Source organism: Berghia stephanieae, chromosome 14, assembly GCF_034508935.2.
Source record: "Berghia stephanieae isolate SIO BIC M18660-M18661 chromosome 14, UCSD_Bste_1.3, whole genome shotgun sequence".
Taxonomy (NCBI): domain Eukaryota; kingdom Metazoa; phylum Mollusca; class Gastropoda; order Nudibranchia; family Aeolidiidae; genus Berghia; species Berghia stephanieae.
This window is the reverse complement of record NC_088373.1, coordinates 3,488,735-3,516,495: the sequence shown is the minus strand read 5'-3', so window position 1 is coordinate 3,516,495 and position 27,761 is coordinate 3,488,735. Positions and strand designations below refer to the sequence as shown.

The 27,761-nt window shown below is 35.2% G+C and overlaps 1 protein-coding gene across 1 annotated transcript; it reads left to right on the top strand.

Annotated features, from left to right (window-relative positions):
* The first annotated feature begins 288 nt into the window (after positions 1-288).
* On the top strand, positions 289-26,491 carry LOC144960176 (uncharacterized). The gene is made up of 6 exons (XM_078893198.1): positions 289-510; positions 16,493-16,592; positions 20,459-20,592; positions 20,970-21,069; positions 24,107-24,283; positions 26,386-26,491. Exons 1-5 carry the CDS (start codon positions 462-464, stop codon positions 24,228-24,230), a joined length of 507 nt encoding a protein of 168 aa, XP_078749324.1. The 5' UTR covers positions 289-461; the 3' UTR covers positions 24,231-24,283; positions 26,386-26,491.
* Positions 26,492-27,761: the final 1,270 nt, after the last annotated feature.

Genomic DNA, 27,761 nt, shown 5'->3' with positions numbered 1-27,761 from the left:
CAATTCCCGTAAATTCAATGTTATGTCGGCGTTCGACTGTACATATTACAATGTTATGTTGATTGACTGACTGGCCCCCCGTATTTACGAGAGAACTCATTTCCGTTCCACATTGTTGTTTTGTTACGTGCACTCTTAAATCGATACGCCCAACAATTTGACGGGCAGTATCCGATGCTACGAGACCGATTTTATGTTAGAATGACAATGATGACGTTATAAAAATACGCCATTTTTATTTTTCGTAATCATTTTAGCTATAAATAACCAATAACAGAAATGAACCCTACCTATGTTACAGGATATTGCAGAAGATGAAGTCACTATATAAGATTGTATAATCAAAGTTTTTCTATCAATCTAACATTTTGTTTTAGCTCCCTTTATTCATAATAATAATATAACAGTGAATTTTCATTCGAGTCACCGCAAAAACGAGATCAAAACTCCATCCACCAAACATGGCTTTTCAACTTTTGTCAAATATTTGTGTTTTGTTGTTCGTGATAGGTAAGTTATTTATAACTATCGAAAAGCTTAAAAACCTTGATTTTCCCCCTCTTAGTAAAGTTAAAAAGGAAGAAAAAGAAAAAAAAGAAAGAAATAAAATGACACAAATAAACAAAACGAAACAAAAATACAAAAAATTCAGACAATTAAAAAAAAAAATAATTAAAGTTAACAGTTAAAAATGATAGATAATATAAAAAAATATATAAAACACAATAAGGCAAATACGGGGCATCGTGGCTCAGCGGTAAGGTCTTCGCTTCCTACCTGAAAGGTACCGAGTTCGATTACCCGCTGCTGTGCTGTGTGGCCTTGAGCAAGTCACCTCGCCTTAGCTCAATTTGTGGCGCCGCACTGCGGCAGACGCCTGGGTTATTCCGGTCTTCCGTTGGAATAGACCCGAGAGACAAATTTCCCCTATGGGATGAATAAAGGGAATTTTATTGTATTTATTTATTTTAAAACTAATGAGAACAATAGCTTTAGATCTCGTTGAATCATTCGGAAATTCGACGTTTTGAATCTTTTTGTTTCCTTAAAAACTTACAAAGTTCCGAATTTAGTTTGATACTGACTTCAATCGTAGCCACGGTAAACTTATAGCCTGACACTGACCAAAAAATGACGTCAAAATGCCAGTCTTTGGCCACAAAAGAAAACAAATCGTGAGTTGTATTCAATAGTTCGACCAATGAAATAACTTGTCTCCATGAGCACTACTAACGACAACTCACTAGGCGGTGCAAAAAAACAAAACAAACAAATAATGACGTCAAACTGCCAGTCCTTTTGGATTTCAGTGTCAGGCTATAACATAACGATGGCTACGCTTCAATCGAGTGAATATGTCTGTATTGCAGGGTGTCGTGTACAAATTAGTCATAATTATGAGTTAATGATAGGTTAGTTAAGTTTCTTATAACTACTTACTTACTTATCGAAACCAGCGACCACCTGGGCTCTAGCCCTTCGGTCTTGTGCCATGACGTAGAGGTTAGACGTCTTTTGTAGTTGTTCCAGGTGACTATAAAGTGTGTTACTGATGCTTGGATTTGGTGGGAGGAATGTGCATCTCAGCTCTTCAAGAGGTTGACATTCAAGAAATTTCTTATAACTATAAGAACAGACAAATGACCCAGAACTGATCCCTGGGGGTTACCAACGTTATTTGTTGAGGCATAAAGAGCCATTCATTGCGTTATGTCACTCAAAAATGCAAAAATAAATATATATGCAATTAAAGAAATGTAAATATAAATATAAAATAATAATAATATAATAATAATATAATAATAATATAATAATGATAATAATAAATCAATAATAATAATAATGATAATAAATAATAATAATAATAATAATAATAATAATAATAATAATAATAATAATAATAATAATAATAATAATAATAATAATAATAATAATAATAACAATAATAATAATAATAATTTATAAATAATAATAATAATAAATAATAATAATAATATATAATAATAATAATAATAATAATAATAATAATAATAATAATAATAATAATAATAATAATAATAATAATAATAATAATAATAATAAATAATAATAATAATAATAATAATAATAATGATAGTAGTAGTAAATAAGTAGATAAATAAATAAATTAATAAGTAAATGAAGAGACATCAAGTTTAAGAGATAAATATAATTTCAAATTATTTAAGTTCACTTTCCCACACCAGCTTAAATCCTATAGATAGAATGCGCTTGGCCAAGGAGCTCACAACATTGCCATCCGGAAGTATAACGGACCAACACACAAACTCTGTGTAACCATGAACTTTTATAGTCTGGTTAATACAGTTAAGTGAGAACAACTCACAAACGCGGATGGCAAAAACAATAACAAAGGCCTGAGTGACGTCATCTTCGAACTATCTATATAAAATCATTTTGAAGCTAAGTCTATACATCTAGTATTGATCAGCTTCCTCTCTTATAAAATGATCATTCTGAATCCATGGTGACAACAAATTCGTGAGTAGCCACTTATGAATGCGATTAAAAGACGTGGGAAATGTCCAGTATTGTAGTAATCAGGAGGTATGAGGTTCGATCCCCGGTGAAGGTAGGCTGATTTTGGGTTGTTCTTTGTGGGTTTTTTTTGTATTTTTCTTTCTGCGTTGTCTGGCACTGTTTCATAAACACCATTTCATGTCCGAACCAATGCAGAGCGCCTTTCAGTGTTCAATTGGCATAATTAGATGGCCTCGCGATTTTTCCCCAGTTTTCAACCAAACATCTTGTAACTCAAGTGGAGTTGGCGATGAATTTTTTACCACCTTTTTTTCTTCTAAGATTGTGTTTCAAAAATTGGAATATCGATATATATATATATATATATATATATATATATATATATATATATATATATATATATATATATATATATATATATGTATTAATACCGGATAGGGAGACTTTTGGTACCCCTATTAGTTCATTTTACAGTACTTTACCAATAGGGAGACCAAAATCCGGTCCCCCTATTGATTTGACCTCTAGCACATTCACTTTTCTGATTTTAGTTTAAGGTTGTCAACCCAACCGTCAAGGATATATAATTGTAAATCATAGTATTGACGTTATTTGTTAAACACCACAGTAAGAAGAGTTATGCCTAAATTTTCACGTTGGTCAATAAGGTGACCGCCTGAAAAAAGTACAATAGGGGTACCAGTGTTTTCATCGATATATTTCAATAGTGAGGCACTATATCTTTCCGAAATTTTCTCTAAAATTCTAGAGCATTATATGGATTTTTATAGTAATGAAAACCTAATATAAAATTGTGTGAAAGTTGATGAACTGAGGAATGAACAAGATATACGAATTATAATCTATTTTTAGAAACAGATTTATCGAATCTTGGTCCGGATTCTTATCTTGGTGACAAGAGACAAGCAAACATAGTAACTCTTTTTTTCGTGAAACGTATGTTTAGTCAATTTCGCGCATAAAGAGGCACTCGGCACTCGCTTACTCACTCCGTAAGTCAGTAGTAGGTGGTTATCAGTTATCAGCTAGGCCTTTAGTTCTTAGTCAAACGCTTCATCAAACCCATTATTGAGTAGCATGTTGATGCCTGATGCGAGTTGAAGCCATCTCGACGTCGTGAAATGGAGCATCTTCTGTCATAGCAGTAGAATCGTCAGATGCCGCATTTAAATCCTCCATTCCAGGCGTTGCTGTTGCCATATCGATCTTCGAAATGATTTGATCTAGACGTCAAGTTGACCCGTTCTATGTCTGAAGAGATTTTAAAGTGCAATACCTAACATTATATCTTGATCTACAAAAGAGTCTTTTTAAATGAACCGCTGTGTTTCTATATTTTTCAAGAACCAAGGATTATCTGATAACCACTGACTACTGACTTGCGAAGAGAGTGGCCGACGGACGTCCTCTCTATAGCCGCAAGTATTTTTTCGTCACTTGCTGAGTTCCAAACTAGACGTCTATGGCATCGTGGGGTAAATTGATGCTGGAGGCATCATTGAAGAGACACCGAGATAATTTAAATGGTAAGTTATTGGCCATTCTTATTACATCACTGTTGATTTAAGATTTTCAATAGGGTAGACATCACACTAGGTACTTTGGTAAAAAATTCAAATTGGATTGAGCTCAATGAAACCTATATCATTTTAAAGTGCTTTTCAACACGATTCTAATGATACCAAAATTGTGAAAATCAGATAAGCAGAAAAAAAGTTGTGTTAGTTTAAAGGCTGACAAATGGTCTTCTATTTGCCTTTGTTATTTACTGACGGACTTTGTGACCTGAAAATTGTTGCATTTCCGGTAGTAACCGCCATTTGGATTTTAAAACTGGTCTAAAATGACCGCTAAGATTTGAGTAAGGATTTTACTGGAACGAATTTCATGGATGCGTATACAACTTTGCCCTGAATTTAATTTTATAAAAAAGTTAAGATGTTAAATAAACGTGCCAGCATAAAATTTTGATTTACCAAGTTCTAATCTTTTAATTATCCAAAGCTAAATTATACCCTATTTTATCCATAATCAAAAGTTATACTAAATTGTCATTGATTTTAAAATAAACTACACCAAACGATAGAGTAATTTCTCCTGAAAAAATAAGATATAAATCATTAAAATCCATCCGTAAACAAAAAATCTATGGAACTTTTTCTGAGACCCATCACTCAAAAGTCCAAAAAATCGGGTCACAGCCACTAGGCCATTTATCGGCTCCCTGCTGGAGGGCCAAATGGACGTTTACCAAAGTACCTAATCACACACACACCGATTGATGATTGTCACTTGTCAGTCAGTCATTTGGAATGGAGTCAGATAATTCGGGAACTTCTGTAGACTGTAGATTCACACTAGTGAGTAAGATCTGTCGTTTACTACTACTACTACTACTACTACTACCACTACTACTTTTAGTTTTAGCGCTATCCAACTCAACACTTCTCGTGTTTATTTTATTTTGGCAAAACTAGAGTGGATTTTTGAAAAGAATATAAAATAATTTAAACTTAAACCTGTCTTTGCATCTTGCTTTATGCATACAGTATGCCATATCACAGCCATCACAAAATCATAGTTTAATGTTGAGAATATGCTATTTCTTTTGTAACTTCAGATCAGAGAGATTTGAGCTTTAAAAATCCTGAAAAATGTCTTGCTGTCAATCCAGACAACCCTTTTGATGTGATCTATGATGTTAATGGTAAGAATGTAATTTGATGAGGAAATGAATAACATTTAGGTACACATAGTTTGCTTTTTTTTTTTTTTTTTGAGTCATGATGTATTACAGTCCACTCCGATAATTGCAACTCGTTTAATTGCAACTTTCGGTTAATCACAATATTTCCTAAGCAATGGAAATAATTCCATATAAAAGTCACTGGTTAATTGCAACAAACTTCGGTTTTTTAAAAAGTGGTAAATTCAAGAAATCAAACAGTATATCATGATTAAATTTCATCATGAATGAAATCGTGACAGGTTGAAGAATCGAGAGTGAGCAGGATTTAATGCTACAGTAGTGTGTCACCACTCTGTTAGAGTCGAAAGAGGGCGGGCTCTGCAGTATGGGTTTGTGACGTCATCGGTGGCCATTAAATAGAAGAGGGTGGGGGTGGTCATAATCTTGACAACAGGTTATAAATGACAGTTATAAAGAGAGACTGAGCGATATCCTTTGTTTTAGGATTAAAAACTGTGCATTGTGACCAACGAGTTTGGTGAGAGCTTATTGTCTCTCATTAAGGCTAATCTCTTTAACTCTGACAAATGTTGAATTGTTGAGAAAAAAGATTGAAACTTCTTCCAATCTGAATAAGATATCGGCTTGCTTCATAGCTGCTTTTGGTTGACAAATCTACACGGGCTGCCATATGGTTTTTGTTTCAATCAAATTGCTCTGTATGTGGTGGACTAAGAATATTATTTACTGGTTTGAGTTGACAATAAATGTGTAAAATGTTGAAATAGTGGACAGAAACTGAATTCGGTTAATCCCAACATTTTCGATGATCCCAAGGTATTGCGATTATCCTAAGTGGACTGTACCTGAATCTTGAACGAAAAACTATCATATGGATATGATTATAGACAGATTGGTTTCTGGAATTATATTTCCGTCCTCCCTTGCCAACTCTGACGTTCTTGAAATTTAAAAGAAAATAGCCAGAAGGTTTCGGACTTAATTTTTTTTTTTTTCCAAAGGACAATAGTCATAAGGTAAATAATTTAAAAAAATCCTTTTACAGCACAAGATGGCATGATTTTTTGTTTAAGAGTTTAGAGAAAAACTTGCACATGATAGTCTTCAACTTTTTTTTTTGTTGTTTTTATTTTCTATATAGATTCCAACTCAGAGCCTGAAAGTGATGCAGAACAAAGTTCCATATCACATGATTCATTTGTGGTAAGTATGTACATTAAAATAAAATCATAACATTTGTATAGCGTTTATCCACAGTTGGCACCATGCTCAAAATGCTTCACATCACCATATTTTGTGGTGGACAAAACACATTTGCCACAAAAGATGAGACCTGCAGTCTGTTAGGCGCAATACAATATTTCAGGACAAGGACAACACTGTTTTACACCAGTGAGATCTCCTAGTTTTTTGTTGTTAAAAATTTTTCTTTGCAGTGGACTTCGCCAACAATAACACTATTTTAAACCTTCCTCGTTATATTTGAAGTGATATTCATTGATGAGCCATTCACATTTGAAGTCGTTTGTTTTTTATTTGACAAAATGTGAAAATGATGCGTTTCCAGGAAAAATTAAAATAGCTTCTGTTGGGATTATACTTTTGATCTCGCATTTTGTCCAAATTCTCTTGCATCGTAATGTTTATCAACTTTTTTTGTTAACTATATTGCAGTTGCAAGGTTAGGAAGTTCATATTGTTGCAATGACAACCGTTTTATATGTCCAGAATCGTAGTGATATAAAAAATTGTTTTGTAGTTGTTGTCCTGGTGTAGGATTTAAAGAGTTGGTTAAAAACGGTTTACTGAAACCCTGGTTGGTGTATCTATATTTATCCAAGCACAGTTGAACATATTAAATACTTAGACAATATGTCTGCCTTTCTCAACTCTTTTTTATTATACTTGCATTATTAACCAGCTAATTGTTTAGTTGGATTATTAAACAATGGCTCTTCATGTTTATTGTCAACATGAATAAATTGATTGATCTGTCATCTTTTCCACAAAATATACAGGTCCCGATTTTGTTGCTGACTCCGAGTCTGATTCCTCTACGTACTCTGTGAGGTACCCAATGCTGAGTACATCATTGTCTTTGGAACCTAGTGCTCATTCCCCAACTCAGTCAGAGCCTCATCCACAACTATCACAGACTGAACCTCGTTGCCAGTCTGGGACCCAGGTTCAACCCGAATGCTATACACTTGCAAACCAACGTGTTACGTGCAATGGTGAGTCATTTTTTGTCATTCTTCTCCTTTGATATTTGTGGATCAATTTTAATTTACCCATTCCTTTTAAAAGAAAACTTCCACCCCCTCCATGGTGCTGCATTTGTGTTATTGCATTTTTTTCTGTTTTGGCAGTGCTGCGTCGCAAAATACGCTACCATTTACATAACAAGCACAAATCCAAATTTGATAGGGTGGACATCTTAGAATCTGAAACCCCAATGTGTGAGTGATATCAGTGAAACCAGCCATAAAAATGTTCATGTTTATTTTATTGGGGTTTTTTTTTTTGTCTGTAATAGACTTAAATTGCTTGTATTGTAAGTGTTAAAATGGTTTTTTTGTTACAACCCATCTATATATTAAAACTGTTTCTTTGTATTTCTATGATGCTTAAGGCTTTTTTTCACAGACCACTGAAACTTAACAAGAATCAGAGTAGATAACATTTTTATTAATCTTGCAACCTAAACAGTATATGATGATTGGGAGCATTTAAAGAAAAGCACATTTTCTTTTTAATTTGTCGGTACTAAAATTATACTTTGATAATGTCTGCTGTGCTACAAACCCTTTTGACTTCCAGGTTCAATATTTTTCTTTATTCTAAAATTCTTGGGTTTCCTTTCAATGACAACTGAGATCATTAAAATTCAGCTCACAACATGATGTGTAGATTTGATGAAAACATATGTTCGAGTTGAGAAGCAGTGTTCACGAACTTGCTGATCGTTTTTACTAGCATTTATTTTCCTAACTTACCTGTGTCAATTAACAAAGGCAAGACTCAAATATTTTCTATCTGAACAGTGTGTTTGTTATTGAAATATTTCCGGCATATACATGTCATATTTCATTCCCACAAAATATAAATCAGGATTAAGTTGTCTGGGCATCAGCATCGTTCAGGCAGTTGGGGAAGTCTTTAAGGAATTAATGAAGCCAATGCTCAACCGGTCTGGAGGACGTTTGATTGATGTCGGCTGTTTGTTCTGCCAGCCGGTGATGTTTTCTCACTCCCTCAATGACAAAGAAAGTCATTGTTATGACTATGAACTATAGTCTATTATTACTTTTGTTACTATATTAATTGTTACTTATTGCCGCTACTGTTATTATTATTATTATTATTATTATTATTATTATTATTATTATTATTATTATTATTATTATTATTATTATTATTATTATTATTATTATTATTATTATTATTATTATTATTATCATTATGATATTGCCTTCATTGCATCTATTACTATTATTGATATAATTAATTTCTGATTGTTGTAAATAATTTATGTGAATTGAATTTTGTCGATTGGCCAAGGGCCTACAATAAACTTAAATGAAATGTTAGTCTTTGGATAGGACTTGGGTCTATTCTTGATTGCTTTTCCGCCTGGGTCGAGTGAAGCATTTGGAGTAAATTTTGTTGCTCAACGTAAAAACATGACGCTTACCATTCCGCTGATACTGATACCTCCAAGGGGTGGTTGGGGAAAAACCTAAAATTCTTTTGACATTCTGTCTGATTATTCGCTGAAACAACAAAGGACAATCTATGTATTCAGATGAGACTTCAATGTGTTACTATTCCGATTTATGTTCATATTTTGATTATAATGAAGAGGAACCCTGAACCCAGTGAAGTGGGTGGATTGATCTATTTATTTCTATTTCAAAACAAAAATATGGCGTCTTTTCACTGGATTTGTTATGTGGCAGAGGTCTCCACAAATCTAACATACCTCTTCCAAAGGAATAGATGGTAGAAAAGTATATAACAAGAAGGAATTATGACAGTTACTTGTCCAGGCCTTAAATATTTGGAATGCTATTCCTCTCTATCGCTGTCATGTAGCTGATGTGCATACGATCTGTCTATTGATTTATTTTCATAGTTCATAGCATGATGTGCTTTATTTTCTTCTTTTTTTTTCCAGAGAAATACAAAAAGCCAAGGAGACCCTGTCCATACTGTGGACAGTTGCAAACAAAACTCTCAAGGCATTTGATGAGGAAACACAAAGATGAGACAGAAGTTACAGAGGCCATGAAACAGCCTGTAAAGGAAAGGGATAGAACAATGGAGTATTTCAAGAAAAAGGGCATTTTTTATTCAAACACTAGAAACAATTCAATAGTTATGCGTGAGAGAGCACAAGGGTCACATGAAGTTGTTATGTGTGCTGGCTGTAAGGGGTTTTACTCTGGACGAAGGTTTATGAACACAAAAAGAAATGTAGTACTGAGCATGCTCTGTGTACTGGGGTTGTAAAATTTTATCCCGTGGCTCCCAATGCAAGTAAAGAAATAAAGGAGAATATTCTTGACAAATTTCGGAATGATGAAGTGGGAAATTTGTGTCGATCAGACAAAGCTATAGTATTGTTAGGAACAAAATTGTGGAGTAAAAGTTCAAAGAAGGAGAGAAAAGTTATAATGAGTGATTTACGCATCTTAGGAAATTTGATTTTAAAAACTAGGAAGAGAACAAATCAACCTTCTTTCTCTGGAGAGGACGTGTGAAGCGTTGTAACTTTAATGAAATATCGCAAACCATTTCTGAAATGACTTTGAAAGAGGATGGGACATTGAAAGCAGGCTTGAAGCTTTCAATTGGATTTATATTGAAAAAGTTAATTAATTTCTTAAAAGGGGAATATATAATGCAAAACAAAATGGAAGAATCCGCAGAGATAGATTTTTCAAAGCTGTCCTGGATTATAATTGGGATAGTATTTTTTTTACAGCCAGAGTTCAATGTGAAGCAAAGAGAACAAATTTGAGAAAACCCAAAGAGATGCCATTAGAGAATGATATAAAGAAGCTACGGCAATTTATTACTGAAGAGATGGTCCGTATTGTGAGGATGATTATCAATTATTTGATTCACATATGTTTGTTAGGCTTCGCAATGTCATCGTAGCTAGGCTTACAATGTTTAATGCGAGGAAGAGCGGAGAACCCGCAAGGATGTTGTTAAAAGACTGAATGATGCAGATTCAGGTGTATGGGTTGATCCCCAGCTTGTACAACATGTCACTGATCCTCTGGAAAAAGCGTTACTTGAGAAGTATAAGCTGGCCTATCAGTCTGGAAAGGGAAGCAAGATGTTGGTCCCTGTGTTGATACCCAATGACACAATTCAGCCTTTAAGGAAACTTGCACAGGAGCGTAAAGCTGTTGATATTTCAGACAACCCATTTCTTTTTCCAAATACAGGAATATCCAAAGATCATGTAAGTGGTTACATTGCCATCAATATGTCACTTCCTTAGTAAAGGATTTAGAGAAACCCCATTGTTAATAGCTGATAAATTCAGGCACCGAGCTTCGACATTATTTGCCTTACTTGATGTCCCACAACATGAGAGAGATGTCTTCTATCGACATATGGACACAGTGAATCAATCAATCAAAACATTTATCAGTGTCCACTTGCAATACGAGAAATAACAGAAGTTGGTCATTTTTTGGGTCAAATTGATAACTCAGCATCGGTCACTGGGAAGGAAATTGTAACATTGAAACAAATGACTCTGTAGTGAATAGAGACTCAAATGCAAATTTTGGAACATCCATAGTAACAGCTGCAAATCAAGAAGAAATATTTGATGTGAAGCAGGAGTGCCAAATCAGCTTACGTGTTCTTCAAAACAAACTGAACCCAAGAGGAATTCAAGCAAAAATCGGAGATACATGTCATGGTCAGATGAGGATACAGATAGAGTCAAGTCATATTTTAAAAACTTTGTCGAAGATGTTTCAGCACATGGTTCAAGGGGATCATTACCTAGAAAGTCTGAAATTATTCTGTTCTTAAAACACCACAGGTATTTTCACAAAAAGGAATCCCTGAAGGTACACTAATTAGTTTGGTGAAGACAAAGATTTTTAATGAAAGAAATAAATATAGAAGGGAAAGAGCGTTTCAATCGTGTAATGACAATCATGAATTTGATTTGTATTACATTCATTGTATTGTATAGTGTTATTGACATATTTTGGGGTTTACAAAAACGTTTTATCTTTATATAGTACAATCTGTTCATCATTGCAATATCCTTTTTTATATTATATGAACATTCATTTGCTCAGCTTGAGAGACAAATGCTTTGTAGAACCATAGCTGCCAACCGTTCTGTTAAAAACGGATTTGTTCCGTATTTGACTTCCCGAGTCCGTAAGTGCTTATTTTTAGTTCAAAATCCGTATTTTGTAATTTTTGACTAATTTGTGGTAAAAAAGCCATGTGAGCCTAATGAATTATTATTATTGATCCATTATTATTACTATTACTACTACTGTTGTTATTATTTTTATCATTATTATTGGTGTCTAGTGAGAGCATAATCTCCATTTGTGTAGCTCTTTAATTTGAATTATGCCTCTATCATAAATGATTTTCAACAATTAAAAAAGTTCCATTCGTTTATATGACGCCTGTATTTTACTCAAACCTTTCATAATGTATTGGAGATTTGCATAGGATATGGATGTTAGCCTCGATATACTTTGAATATTCTAAGACAGTATTGATACTTTCACTATTTGTTACAAATATTATTTTAATTAAGAATAAAATTAAATCCACCTTTTTGATTGGAAGGTATTCAATAAGAAAATCAATTGCTTATATTGATTAAAGATGACAATGATTATTTCCCTTTATTAATTTATGAAATATATAAATTTAATCCCTTTAAAAACATCTTCATCTGATTTTAATTTTTTTTTTCAAGCAAGCTTTTGTAACGGTTTAGGTTCAAGAAAAATAAGTATACTCCATTTTTAGGTGTGTTTATCTTGTCAAAGTAAATAAGTAGGAATTCTCTAATATTTAGAGGTGCATTTTACTATAACTAATATTATAGTATACTACGTAAAGACCATTATGTTGCATGAAAGAAAACATATATCAATCGTCTACTTTTTATCTGAACTCACCTAATTTTTACCCCAAAACGCCCTCTCAAGTGATGTACCAGGTTGGTAGTTATGCATTTCTAACCATCTTAAGTTATTTCATTTATTTTACAATTGTGCTTCTTGTGTATTGGTCCTTATCAAAGTTGAGGCAGTTTGAATTCTTTCTTTATATTGTCCGTTCTGAATTTTGATCTCATTGTGGAAAGCTCCCATAGCGGCAGGGAGGTACACACTGTGTCTTCTATCCCCTTATATCTGTTTTCCAACATGCTTTCAGTCTTTGTCTTGGAATGAGATTACTTGTTTTTTTCCTGGCCCTCGCCGGAGTCCTAGCTGGGAGGGAAGCAGTCAAATGCATATTTATTGTTTTGGGAGATGATATTTTTTTCCTTGTAAATCATCTCTCTGTTATGTATTATTACTATATTTGTTATTTTTTAATGTATAATGTAAGCATTTGAGTGTGTTCCTCTTTGTTGGATTTTGTTCTTGTGTCCGATAAGACTTATAGGTGATCTCAAACTAAGTACATTGGTGATACGCTCTTGGAATCTACATCTGATCCCTATTTGTTCCCAGTTCCCCTATGTCTTACTTTCTCTTGGATGCTTCAACTGTAATTCTAGAACTTTTTACTATCCAATTTTCTTCCTTTTTACTGGCGCTGATAAAACCTAAATGTGTTGCAAGCGCCGTAAAACCCTTAAAAACAAAACAACAATCATTGTGCAAAGTGTCATTTTAACGATTCAAATGTGCTGGTACTAAACCCGATAATTGAGCAACATTTGGACTAGCCTCTGTCATCTCAAACTTGTTAGTGTTAGTAATAGTAATTAAAAAGGCTGACTTTTATATGTTGCGATTCGATGAAGGGGGGGGGGGGCGGGGCTTCGGCACACATCGCCCCTCATCCCGGGCCAAATGAGCGTTCCTTATTTTATTTTTGAAAAGTTGGCAGCTATGTAGAACTATCTGAAAGAATCAGATATGGCAGAATAAAAAGTCTTTCTACTAACCCTAACTTAATTGGCCAATGTAGCTTTATGTTCAGCATTTTCTAGATACCTAATGTAAAATTTCACTATTCTTTTTATGATAATTTTAAGAGTTGCAATATTTAGAGGTGACTGTCAAGAAATGACACCTCTGTGCATTTTATTTCATTCTTTCTTTATCCCCTCATCCTTAATCAGAATAATAATAATTAATAATGAAAAAAAATGCAGCAACGACAGCTTAGAACGGCATAAAGTGCTTAAGAATTATTTTTTTGCATTAAACTTTATTCAAACGATTTTCAACACTTTTGCTTCACAGTTTATGCTTTTTAACAAATGCAATTAAGCAACTTACCAGCAACAACATATTGGTTTGTTATCATTTGAGGGTTTTATCAGTAAAACTGTTTCTATCCTTTTATGTTGCACTGTACACATAACAAACTTCATGCTTTTATTTGGTGACCAAAGACTTATGTGATACAGTGGATGAATGTTTGTGATGGCTTTTGGAACTAAAATAAACCTGCAATATGATTTGTAGACTTCTATCGTTATGTATCATTTTTCGGTCAAATGTAAATGTAATTTTACACGAGCTTGATGTATCATAAAACCCACAATGAGCTCAACGTGCAGCTGGTAGTACATTTATATGGACACGAACAACGTTGTTACAATTCAGTAACGTATTCCAATTAACACAAGTGAGACTGTAAATGAGACTTTTACAATGACTCTGCATCGCCACAAATATGGATTCGAACCCTGGCAACTCGGGCGTCAGACGAACTGTCTACCACGAAACCAAAGCAAGCATTGTGCAAGTTAAAGTGAATGAGATGTTGATTGAAGCCGTTCATTGTGTCCATCAGATCTGCTGTCCTATCCATCCAACTCCATTCACTGGGTGGGGTTCCCGACTTACCATAATGGGCAGGGACGTACTCGTTGCGTCTTCTATCCCCCTATGTCTGTTTTCCAACTTGTTTTCTGTCTTTGTCTCGGGATGGGATTACTTGGTTTTGTCCAGGACCTGGCTGGGAGGGAAACAGTCAAATGTATAGTTCGAGTTTTGGGAGATTATATTTTTCCCTTGTAAATCATCTGTCTGTTATGCTCTTTATTGTTTTGTTTACATATTATTTATGCTTTGTAAACATTTGAGTGTATCCCTCTTTGTTGGGACCTGTGCTTGTGTCTGAATGAGACGTTTAGGTGATCTCAAACTAAGTATTTTGATAGTGGGCTCTTGGAATCTACTGTTTCCTATTTGAAACAAATCCCCTTTGCCTTACTTTTTCTTGGGTGCTCTAATTGTAGTTCCAGAACTTTTTACTATCCCATTTTCTTCCTTTTTACTGGCGCTGATATGACCTTAATGTGTTGCAAGCGCCGTAAAACCCTTAAAAACAAAACAAAACAAACCAAGTCCATTCAGTGGTATACAACAACAACAAATAAACTCCTCTGCCTGGTCCCTTCTATCTCTGATCTTAACCTGGGTCGTCAGGTTTCTAAAGGGGTCGGGGACTGCAAAAACAATGGCGCACGGAGCAACTGGGAATATTTTTTGCCGTGTTTGAGTCCCAGGTTATTTCCCTGAGCGCCCCTTCTGAGGGATGGACCTTCCCAGGAGTTAGTAAATGCGTTGCTCGGCCACTTCACTCTACGCACACTGGGATAAGCTTCGACACTATGGCCATGAAGCTCTTAATCTTAAGGACTTACTTTATTTTAGACAATTTGGTGGTAGCTCACTTGAAAATGCACTCTTAGGTATACACATATATAAACATATACTGGGCTCCCTAAAAGGGTTTTTTAATGTGGTCTCCCTAAAAACATGTTTTTACCAAATGTCTCCTTAAAGCTACAGAAACACTTAGTAAAACAGTAGGGGGACCGAGTAATTTTCTATATACCATTGTGATCATCAAGCATCAGAATTGTGTTCATAAATCATTGTAGGGCATCAAACTATACTCATTTGAACAAAGATTGAACAGTTTAATCAATTTGAACAAGACATATGCTTGGTCCTCCAATTGGTGCATTTCACAGTGGTCACCTTAATAGTGGATTGATACTTATATATAATATATATATATATATATATATATATATATATATATATCGATATTCCAATTTTTGAAACACAATCTTAGAAGAAAAAAAGGTGGTAAAAAATATATACGCGCTCTTTATATCATGCTCCATGGATTTGTTCGAAAAGTTTGGTCAATGTTGAAACAATCTTTTTTGAAAAGAGTTTTAGAAGCATAACTGAATCTTTCGTTGATTTTGGTAGATTTTAAACGTATGTCATAATTGGATTCAATAGTCTGATGTCACTTCGGCCAGCAACGGCGGACATCGTGGTTCTAAACAAAGAAAATCGGTACTTTTTATTCTTCATGCTGGCTAGAACTTTTCATATATCTTGTGATCAGAATGTGTAAAAGTCAAAACATGATCAGATTTATAATGGTTTTTTTTCCCCCTCTGGATACGTTTTTATGCTCGTCTGAGAAATATTTCATAAGGGCGTCCGCCATTGTTCCGATAGTTTAGAGCCAGTTACTAAGTTACCATGCGTCATTACGAGGGAAGTGATGTTACGACTGATGAAGAGTATTTTGGCTGAAGTTGCTGCGGCTATCGTTTTTGATATTGTATGTTATGATGTTGTTGCATGATCAGTTCTCTGATAAAAGCCAACAAAATAAGAACATATACCATCGTTGCATATTACTCCCAACCCCCCCCCCTCCCCATCTTTGTATTATTTAAATGACGTAACATGTTATGGTGACCCAATTCAATACAAGTTCAGTTCGGTGCAGAGATGGAAAATTATTTTTAAAATGTGAAGGCCAGAAGTCATTAATTTTTCGATAAATGACTGCTCACCTCGATCTTCGATTTAAATTGTTTAATTAAGTCAAATATACAATTACGTCACAACGGTCTTTAAGCCATTCTTTTAAGATTGACCAGTTTTTTTTCCTCCTAGAAACTACAGAATATGGGTTGTTATGATAATGATTTTTGGTTCTCTTCCATCGTTTTAGCCTTCGCCACCACATCTCAGGCGTGTAAATTCTCAGACATAACACAGTGCTTGGAAGATCTATCATCTCTGGATTTCGATGAAGTCCAAGACGTCTGCACGTAAGATCATTTGAAACGCTTTTTAATTATACATATACATATAAGATTCAGAATACCGCCCCGAAGATCCCATTAGCGGATGAAACAACGTTTTAGAAGAAAATAACCGAATAAGGTGAGGATATAAATAAATATGGTTCAGTATATACCTCCCTGAAGATTCCAATCAGCTGTTGAAACAACGTTGTCGGAGGATATAACCGAATGAGATGTGGATATAAATAAACAACAATAACGATTACACACACTTCCCGTAGATTGCCCTGGTGGCATGAAACAGTACTGTGGAAGTAAACAATAATTCTATATTTATATTAGTTACCGTTCCTTTAACATTAAATACGTAACATGTAGAACGGGACATGACACCTGTTTGGCGATAATACAATTTTTCCCCGACAGAAACCACGCTGTTAACAGCCAGGTACTCATTTTACACCTGAGTACGGTGAGAGAATGTGAGTGAAGAACATTTTTCAAGGACTCAACTATGCTCGAACCCAGGACCTTCCGACCCGAAAGCAAATGTCATACCACAAGACCACATAGCCGAAGTAATGTTTGCTTCTACTTGATTCATCATCATTGCCTTTTTCACCCTGGGTCAGGGTATAGGCCACAGACAGTTTCCATCCTTCTCTATCTTGAGCTAACTTATTTATCTCGTTCCATGTCTTATCACTTCTCTGTATATCAGCTTCTATAACTCTTCTCCTTGTTTCCTGTGGCCTCTCCCTTGATTTTCTGCCCTTAGGATTCCAGTCCAATACTTTGTTATAGTGGAATCATTCTTTTTAAGGGTGTGTCCAATCCACATCCATAGTCTTCTTCCTATTTCCTCTCCCATTGGTTTCTGCTGTGTTCTTTTCCATACTTCTTCTATACGCGTCCATATCCTAAGGACCTCTGAATTTGCAGGGCGAATTCTCAAACCATTGGATTCTGGGAGGATGTATATAATTGTGGTTTTTGCTCGCATCTGGTCCTGGGTGTGAGACAGAAGAGTCAGATCATCTGAAAAATCTAGATCATTCAATTGTGTCCAGGGGATCCACTCTATGCATTTTTTTCGCCCTTTGGAGGTTTCTTTCATTAGCCAATCAATGGAAAAGATTAACAGGAATGGTGAGAGCAAGCATCCCTGCTTGACACCAGCCTTAATTTTAAAGTTGTCAGTAAGCTGATCCCTCATGTACAACCCTGCAACATGTTCCTTCATACATTTTCTTGATGAAGTTTACCAACTTCTCAGAGATTCCATAATGTGCCAGAATTTTCCACAATGTTGCTCTGTAATTACTGTCGAAACCCTTCTCGTAATCTAGAAAGTTGACAATAAGGGGAGAGTTCCATTTTATAGACTGTTTCACTATGGCTCGCAGAGAGGAAATCTGGTCGGTGGTTGAACGGTTCCCGAAAACCTGCCTGTTCGTCCCGCAGTCTAGCATCCGTTGCATTCTTAATTCTCTTTATAATAATACTATTGAAAATATTTCCTGGGATAGAAAGAAGAGTGATTCCTCGATAATTAATATAATTACTGTGGTCCCCTTTATTTGGAAGCTTGACAAGATGTCTTTCTTTCCAATCCTTTGAGAATATCCCGTCATTCCAGATTCTCTTAAATAGTGGGTGTAGGGCCTCAGCATTTCTTTCAGCATCAACTATTAGAGCCTGTGCAATCTGGACTGCTCCAGCAGTTTTCCCTCTTTTCTTCTTTTTGTTAATGACAGTGGATAGTGGATCACAGTCAATCGGTCGCTCATTCCTTGTAGACAAAAGTTAAGGCGGGATGCCTGGTCGTGGTCTGTTCAGAAGGCAGGTGAAATGTTCCCTCCATCGCTTAGATCGAGCTCTTTTCCAAAAATAGTTTTCCCATCTTTATCCTTGACTGGTACCTCTGGTTTCGAATATTTTCTGGAAAGAGTCTTGATAGTTTGATAAAGGATCCTCATGATTCCACCTGTCGAATGCTTCTTCTGCTTTCTCTGCAAGTCTGTTCATGTATTTTTCCTAGTCTTTCTTCACAGATCATTTGACTTCCTTAGCTGTGGCTCGATATTGCTTTTGTGCATCCATTCTACTTGATTGATGAGTTATATATTAAAGGGGGGGGGGTCTTTTCTTTAAACATTCTAATTGCCTATATTGGGAGGTTTGAGCATTTTTGTATCGTCATTATAACATTTTTAAAAATTGGTGAAAAAAATACATTATCTGTGTTGATACGCGTTTTGCGTCCTGATTTGGTCTAACAAGTATAACAATCTTGTGGCAAATATTTTGCAAAAATTAATAAAGGAATAAATTCCGTATTCTTACCTTTTATCAACATTGTAACATTTTGTGTCACCATAGAGAAATTTTACAGCTTTAGCTTTTGGGATCTGCATTAGCACAGTCCAACGTTGCAAATCAAACTTTTATGACAAAATTGATGTTAAAATGTTATAATTTGTATTATAAATTAAAAAAAAAAAACGCATACCCTCTCAAAAAGAAAAGCTCTATATCATAACAAAATACATTGTCCGTTATAACTGTGAAACTTTTCAGACAATTTCATTGAATAGATTCTGAGAAATATTTCACACAGTATCCCATGTCTATAGAAGAATGACACGTTGAGAAAATAGCAAAGTCGCTTTTCATTTTTCACACTTTTCTTACAGCCTTATATCCATCCCTTTCCGCCGTATTTTTCGTGTCTTGGTGGTATATTTTGAGAAATTGTACCTCTATAATATTATGAGTAAGATGATAAAATATCGTTTTTCACCAAATTCTCAACATCAGTTATTTGAAGAATTTTCCTAATGATTAGACCCACAGTTGAGCCTTTTTTATATAGCGTAATATCCACTAACCGTGCTCAAAGCGCTTTACAGGGGGTCACTGATCAACAGAAACACGTACGATGTAGAACAGGGCATAACGCCTGTTAGGCAATAATATTGCAATTTTTTTCCGAGAGAGACAACGCTGTTAATGACCAGGTTTTCATTTTACACCCGAGTAAAGTGAGAGAATGCCAATAAAGACCCTTTTCCAAGGATTCAACTATGCGCCCAGCGAGACTCGAACCCAGGACATTCCTATCAAAAAGAGAGTGTCATACTACAAGACCACATGGCCGCAAAGAGTCAATAGGGAAGAAAAGTAGGATGTTAAACAAATTGGTTCCTATTTCATCGGAAGTGTTAAACCACTCTTCCGCAAGACCGGCTACACATTATGTCTAATTCATCTTCTGGTATTAGAGAGATGGTATTTTATTATTATTATTATTATTATTATTATTATTATTATTATTATTATTATTATTATTATTATTATTATTATTATTATTATTATTATTATTATTATTATTATTATCATTATTATTATTATTATAATTATTATTATTATTATCATCATCATCATCATCATTATTATTATTATTATTATTATTATTATTATTATTTATTATTATTATTATTATTATTATTATTATTATTATTATTATTATTATTATTATTATTATTATTATTATTATTTTATTATTATTATTATTATCATCATCATTATTATTATTATTATTATTATTATTATTATATTATTATTATTATTATTATTATTATTATATATTATTATTATTATTATTATTATTATTATCATTATTATTATTATTATTATTATTATTATTATTATTATTATTATTATTATTATTATTATTATTATTATTATCATTATTATTATATTATTATTATTATTATTATTATTATTATTATTATTATTATTATTATTATCATTATTTTTACAATTATTATTATATATCATATAAATCATTTTTATTATCATCATTATTAGTAGCATATTTTTCCTAGGGCTATCACAAGCGCGAAGGAATGTCTTCAGAGACTGAAGGATAGCGGAGCTTGTAGTGCCGAGATTGTTGAATCCATTGAACAAAATATGGGGACCATTGAAACGTTGGAGGGCTATTGCGAGAAGGCCACAGGTTGGAAAGAAATCGCTTAATAATAACTGTTAACGCAAAATAAACCAAGCCCCTCTTCCACTCCTCCTCCCATCATTAGCACCACCACCATCACTACACGCCACACACCATAACCATCACCATCATCACTATCACCACCACTACCACCACTACCACCACTACCACACCAGCACCACCACCATCATCACAACCTTCACCATCATCACTGTCACCACCACTACCACCACTACCACCACTACCACACCAGCACCACAACCATCACATACCATCATCATCATCATCATCATCATCATCATCATCATCATCATCATCATCATCATCATCATCACCAACATCATCATCATCATCATCATCATCATCATCATCATCATCCACAGCAAACGACCTTATAGTATGTTCAGCCAACGGGATCATGGAATGTGCAAAGCCAGCAAAGGAGGCTAAAGCAGCAAATGTGGACAAAGACATGCTGTGCGCGTAAGTAAAAAAAACAAAAACAACAAAAAACAAAAACAAAAAAAACCCCCAAAAAACTAGAGATTTTATATAAATAAATAAAACAAATAAAAAAAAAATAAAATTCCCTTTATTCATCCCATGGGGGGAAATTTGTCTCTAGGGTCTATTCCAAGGGAAGACTGGAATAACCCAGGCGTCAGCCGCAGTGCAGCGCCGGAAATTGAGCTAAGGCGAGGTGACTTGCTCAAGGCCACACAGCGCAGCGGTGGGCGATCGAACTCGATACCTTTCGGGTAGGAAACAAAGACCGTACCGCTGAGCCACGCAGCCCCCTAATACTCGTATATATATCCACTAAATATCCACTAAACCTCCTTTACTAACTGGGGGCGTTGGTGCAGAACGTAGGTATGTATCATAGAATAGACTTGCCAAGAGACACATGCGTGAAATCAGGAAAGTCACAGACAAAACAGCTACAATCCGTGTCTTCATACCTCACATCGTGAGAACACTTACAAACTCTGTGAACAAAACGTGGTCATCAAAACATTCTTGATCGATGCTCACATATTGAGATATTGAAAATGCTTGAAGCTCGAAGTTCAAAAAATAATTTAGCTTTTATATAGCGCAATATCCACTTAATGTGCTCAAAGCGCTTTACAGGGGTCCCTGACCAACAGCAACACGTCTAATGTAGAACGAGACATGACGCCTGTCAGGCGATATTACAATTTAATTCCGGACAGAGACAACGCTGTTAACGGCCAGGTATTCATTTTACACCTGAGTACATTCATTTGGAAGGCATACCTATGTATACAATAATATATACGTTTATAGATAAAGAGAGTGGATGAAATACTTTTTGTTTATAAATAAAAAAAAATAAATAAAAATAATAATAACTTGAGTTATCAATTTCTGTTATTTTCTGTTAGATTATAGGTTGCGTCTCCTACGGCCTAAGTGAATACACTATATTACGTATTACTCACTACAGACACTAGTTTTAAATGGAATTAATTAATCATAACACAATTTAAGTCCACAGCAAATAATATTTATATTATTATTCATACCCTTGTCCACACAGTATTTTCCGCTAAATCTGATTTCCAGTTGGTTTTAGAATCAGGCCAATTTTAGCTTATCACTTGCTTATATAGAAATATGACCTGAGTTAAGTCATTCCCAGAAACCAGTGATGTTCCTTGATTCGTTAGTGCCAGAATATTACTGGTCATTTAAAAATAAAATAAAATTGAGCTTGATATAGCGCAATATCCACTAAATATGCTCAAAGCGCTTTACAAGGGGTCCCTGGTAAACAGCAACATTTAACATGTTGGACGGGACATGACGCCGGTTAGGCGATATAACAATTTTTCGGACAAAGACAACATAAATAATATAAGATACGCAGACGATACGGTACTCATTGCAACATCAGAAATCCAACTTCAAAAGATTGTTGACAAAGTGGTAGTAGATAGTGAAGCCAAGGGAATGGAAGTGAATATCACCAAAACGGAATGCATGGTAATACAGAAAAACCCCGAAAACAACAACACCTGCAATATAACGATTCACGGCGAGCAACTTACCAACGTAGAAAGTTTTAAATACCTAGGTTCAATAGTGACAACAGATGGAAGTTGTAACCGAGACATACGAGCAAGAATAACTCAAGCCAAACAGGCCTTCATGGACCTGGGAAACATTTTGAAAAACAAACAGATGTCGTTCGGGATTAGATTCCGAGTCTTGAAGTGCTACGTGTGGCCAATCTTGTTATACGGATGCGAAAGCTGGACTACAAATGGAGAAACACAAAAGAACATTGAACCTTTTGAAATGTGGTGTTTGAGAAGGATGCAGAGAATATCGTATACTGCACACAAAACGAACGAAGAAGTGCTAAAACAAACATACCAACAAAGGAAACTAATGCCCTTAATAGCGGATCGACAACTATCCTTTTTCGGACACATAGTAAGGAAAGATAAGAATGAATACCTGGCAAGTTGTGGAAAAATACCTGGTAAACGCGTCCGGGGGAGACAAAGAAAAACACTCATAGACCAACTGAAGGGCTTCACCAACCTAACAATTCAAGAGATGTTTGAAAAAGCAAGAGTCAGGGAGGAATGGAGAGAGATAATTCATGCAGTATCCGAAGCCTGGACCAGGCATAGAACCTAGAAGAAGAAGACGGTGAGAGAATGTGAGTAAAGAGCCTTTTCTAAGGACCCAACTATGAGCCGAGCGCGAGGCTCGAACCCAGGACCTTCCGATCCGAAAGCGAGTGTCATACCACAAGATCACATAGCCGCACTTAGTCGGATCCAATGACATTTCGCGTATGCTAGTCCTGGCTGGTACGTCGGGTAAGATATTCACGCATCATTGTGTAATCTTATGATCATTTTACTGCCGCTTTGATCAGGTTGACGTGTCGATTAATGATGCGGGCAGATGGCATCTCGTCTCTCAACTGGTCGTTTTAATTAATTCCGCGTTATAATCGGCGTCTTTGTAATGTCGGCAGATCATAAAATTAGTGACCCTTCGTCTCAAAACGGTATTATGTCGGAACGAACCAGATTCTTAAAAGCCGAATTAAATGTTAAACTGGTCAAAAATATAAATTGTTGGCATTCGCATATGGTATCTATTCTCCTCAATAAATCGTATAAACTCAACACAAGTCTGATATTTCTGGCTATAAATTGAATTTTCAACACCTTAACCAACCCGACTTAATACCGTTTGGAGGCGAAGGGGCACATTAATTATGCTGATGTCATAAAAGTACGTTGGCGACGCTGTGTCTGAGAAAGTTAGGAGGGATTTGAAATAGATCACTACACATATCATCGATAGTAAAGTCCGTGTAGCTCGCTATATTCACCAACCACTGTCATTGTTTATAATATTATGACGACTGTCCGAGAGGCGTGGTTATCTAAGTGTCTATTGTGTCTGTAACGACTGTGTGTGTGTGTGTCTCTCTCCCCCCCCCCCCCCCCCCCCCCCACCCCCACTCCAGAGCATGGGGTATTGCGGAGCCGTGTCTTGAGGCCATAAAAGATACGTGCTCGAAGAAGAAATGGATAGTCAGGGGCGTCAACGCTGTAATTAAAAGCCTGAACACAGTAGCTGCAATATGTTGATAATGAATTTCTATGGAAGGGTTTGAGTGGGATTGATGCGTCCGGCTGAAAGGGTAAGTGAACGTTAATCTTTTTTTAAAAAAAAATAGCTTTTACATAGCGCAATATCCACAAAACGTGCTCAAAGCTCTTTACAAGAGGTCCCCAGCCAACAGTAACACTTAACACTTAGTACGAGACATGACGCTTTTTGTTAGGCGATATTACAACTTTTCCTGTTAACGACCTAACGACCAGGTACTCATTTTACACACTAAACCGGTGAGAGAATGTGAATAAAGAGCCTTTTTCCAGGGACTCGAACCCAGAACCTTCCAATTCGAAGGCGAGTGTCATACAACTTGACCACATAGCCGCATTATTCTCTCTGCTGCCATATTAAAAAAAAAAAGAAACAAAACTAAAAAAAAAAAAAAACCGTATTTAAAGTTTTGGCAAGGAAACTCATCCTTCAAATCTCGATCAAATAAAATGACCCTCATCTTACCAAAAACACCCAACCTGGGGCTTCCGAGATTTTCAGCCAAAAATATCAAATTCGTGTATTTTTCAAAGCATGGCAATCAATGATTAACTCATTCAACCCTAACACCGACTATATCCGTTCTTACCCGGGTAACTTTTACCCCATGCCTATTTATTACATTTTTCTGAGACAAATTATAGGCGTAGTATCAAAGCTAATGTTTTTAGTTTTTACATGTTAATAGTACTAGTTGAATAAACTATCTATCCAAATGGTCATTTTTGATACATTTTTTTCCAATATTGAAAAGTAGCAAAAATCTCTAAGATTGAGTGAGTTAAAGCTGTCATCTGCATTTTTTTTGCCAAATTGGGACCTAAAATTTGCCAAAATTTGCCCAAAAAACCCCCAAAATTGCCAAGAAATTTGCCAAAAAGACCAAAATTTGCCAAAAAATTTGCCGAGGAGAGCTAAGCGTTTCAGTAAAAATTAACGCGCGATACAAAAATAAATATATATAAAAGACAATTTATTACATTTAAGGAGGCTACATGACTTGAGAAATGAAATGACTGTGAATAACGTTTTTACAAAGATTTTAAAGGATCATTATCCGTAGAGAGAATCTTCCCTTGGTTTGGGCCCAGGCAAAGCTGCAACATTTCTCAAGTTTCGCACCTTTTTTTTTCGTTATTTTGTTTTCGCTTCTTTTTTTTTTTCCCAAAATTTTCCACGCGATTTGCCAATTTTGGGAAATTTGCCCACATTTGCGGATCGCCCTGATATTTGCGGCCGCAAAAAAAAATAAATCAGATGACAGTTAAAGTTCTTCCAAGCAAAAAGTGTAAATGTTGCTGCTCGAAGCTCGAAGAAATAAATAATATGAAATTAAATGTAAGCCTCAATGTTATTACAAGAACAGATCAAATGAACGTTTTGGTTCTCCCCTTTATCAACAAAACAGGATGAATGAAACACTACAGATGAATTAGATGTGACAATGGCGTTGACGCGATGAATAAACAAAACATTGGTTGGCAGGAAATAATATCTCATTCATCGTGTTTTGTTGATAAAGGGGAAACCCGAAACATTTATTTGATCTGTTCTTGTAATAAAATTGAAGCTTTCATTCAATGTTATATTATTTATTCCAAGCAAACAACAAAGCCTATCACGTGGGACGTATTACAATTTACTTTCCGACAGCAGGGACACAATGCTGTAACTAGCAGGTCCATTTTTGACATCTGAGTATGGTGAGAAAATGTGAGTGTGAGAAAAGAGCCTTTTTCAAGGACTCCAATGAATTTGCACCATTCGTAGCCTTATTCGAACCGAGAACCTTTATGATAGAAGCCGATAGTCAGACTACCAGACCGCAAAACCATCATGCTCACTATCATCATCATCATCATCATCATCATCATCATCATCATCATCACCATCATCATCATCATTGCCATGATCATCGGCATTATCACCGTCATTAAAACCGCCAACGCCACCCCCACCAGCACCACCACCACAAACGCCGCTCCCATCACCAACCCCCTTCCCCCCCCCCCCAACCACCACTACCACCACCATCACCATCGTCACAATCATCATTATTGCCTTTGTCACTAAAATCATTATCATATTAGTTATTATTAACACAATCAACGTTATCTATCTTTTTTTTTTCAGAATCCACACCAAGAAAACAATTTTAATTGAATGACAACAACAAAATATCACCTAAATTTCAACCATCACAGATTCATTTTAATAAACACAATATTATTCGACTCAACATAAATTGCCATTTCTTCATTTTTTGTTGTTGTTATGTTTTTAAGGGTTTAAACGGTATATATTAAGTAGATATTAAGGGTATATCAGCGCCAGTAAAAAGGAAGAAACTAGGATAGTAAAAAGTTCTAGAATTACAGCCCTCCCATTGGAAAACCCTACTATATTATCATTTCCTAGTAAACAGACTACGTAGAATCGTTCAATAACGCTTAGAACGCGTTGAATAACATTTTTTTTCAACGATTACTGAATATTTTCGCACATTTTATTGGTGTGAAATTAGCTGATTGGTAAAATAATATTTTGGTGCGCATGAATACAAATCCTACGTTTTTAGTTTTGGTCATTGTCATTCAAGCAGAAGGAGAAAGATACAAATTTAAATTATGGTGAATACCATACCATTTGGTTACAAAATATCTAATAATCATCTTATTTGGAGGGGTATAATAAACGTATTCTTTCATGTTTTAGTATTTATTAACCTTTTTATCTTTTTATCGTGCAATAACACATACTCGTAAGCGCGTTGTGTTATTGGGCACGATAAAATAACTCGTTTAATAAATACAAAGAGATGAAAGAATCGTATATTAAAGCACCCAAGAAAAGGTAAGACAAAAAGGAGTTGGTTCAAATAGGAAACATATGTAGATTCATAGCGCACATATCAAATTACAGTGTACTTTGTTTGAAATCACCTAAAAGTCTCATACGTCAGGTCACCAATAAGAGGGATTTACTGAAATGTTTACAAATCATATATGATATATAAACAAAACATAATACAGTGCATAAGAGAAAGATATTTGTTGTTGTTTTTGTTTTTAAGGGTTTTACGGAGCTTGCAACACACTTAGGTCATATCAGCGCCAGTGGTAAGGAAGAAAATGAGATAGTAAAAAGTTCTAGAATTACAATTAAAGCATCCAAGAATAAGGCAGACAAAGAGGAAACGGTTCAAACAGGGAACAGATGTATTTTCCAAGAGCACGCTATCAAAGTACTTAGTTTGAGATCACTTAAATTCTCATCCAGACACAAGCACATGTCCCCGCTAAGAGGAATACACTCAAATGTTTACAAATCATATATAATACATAACAAAATATAATACAGTGCATAACAGAGAGATGATTTACAAGGAAAAAAAATACCTCCCCCCAAAACAATAACTATGCATTTGACTGTTTCCCTCCCAGCCAGGGTATCCGACCAGGGCCAGCACAAAACCAAGTAATCTCATTCCAAGACAAAGACAGAAAGCA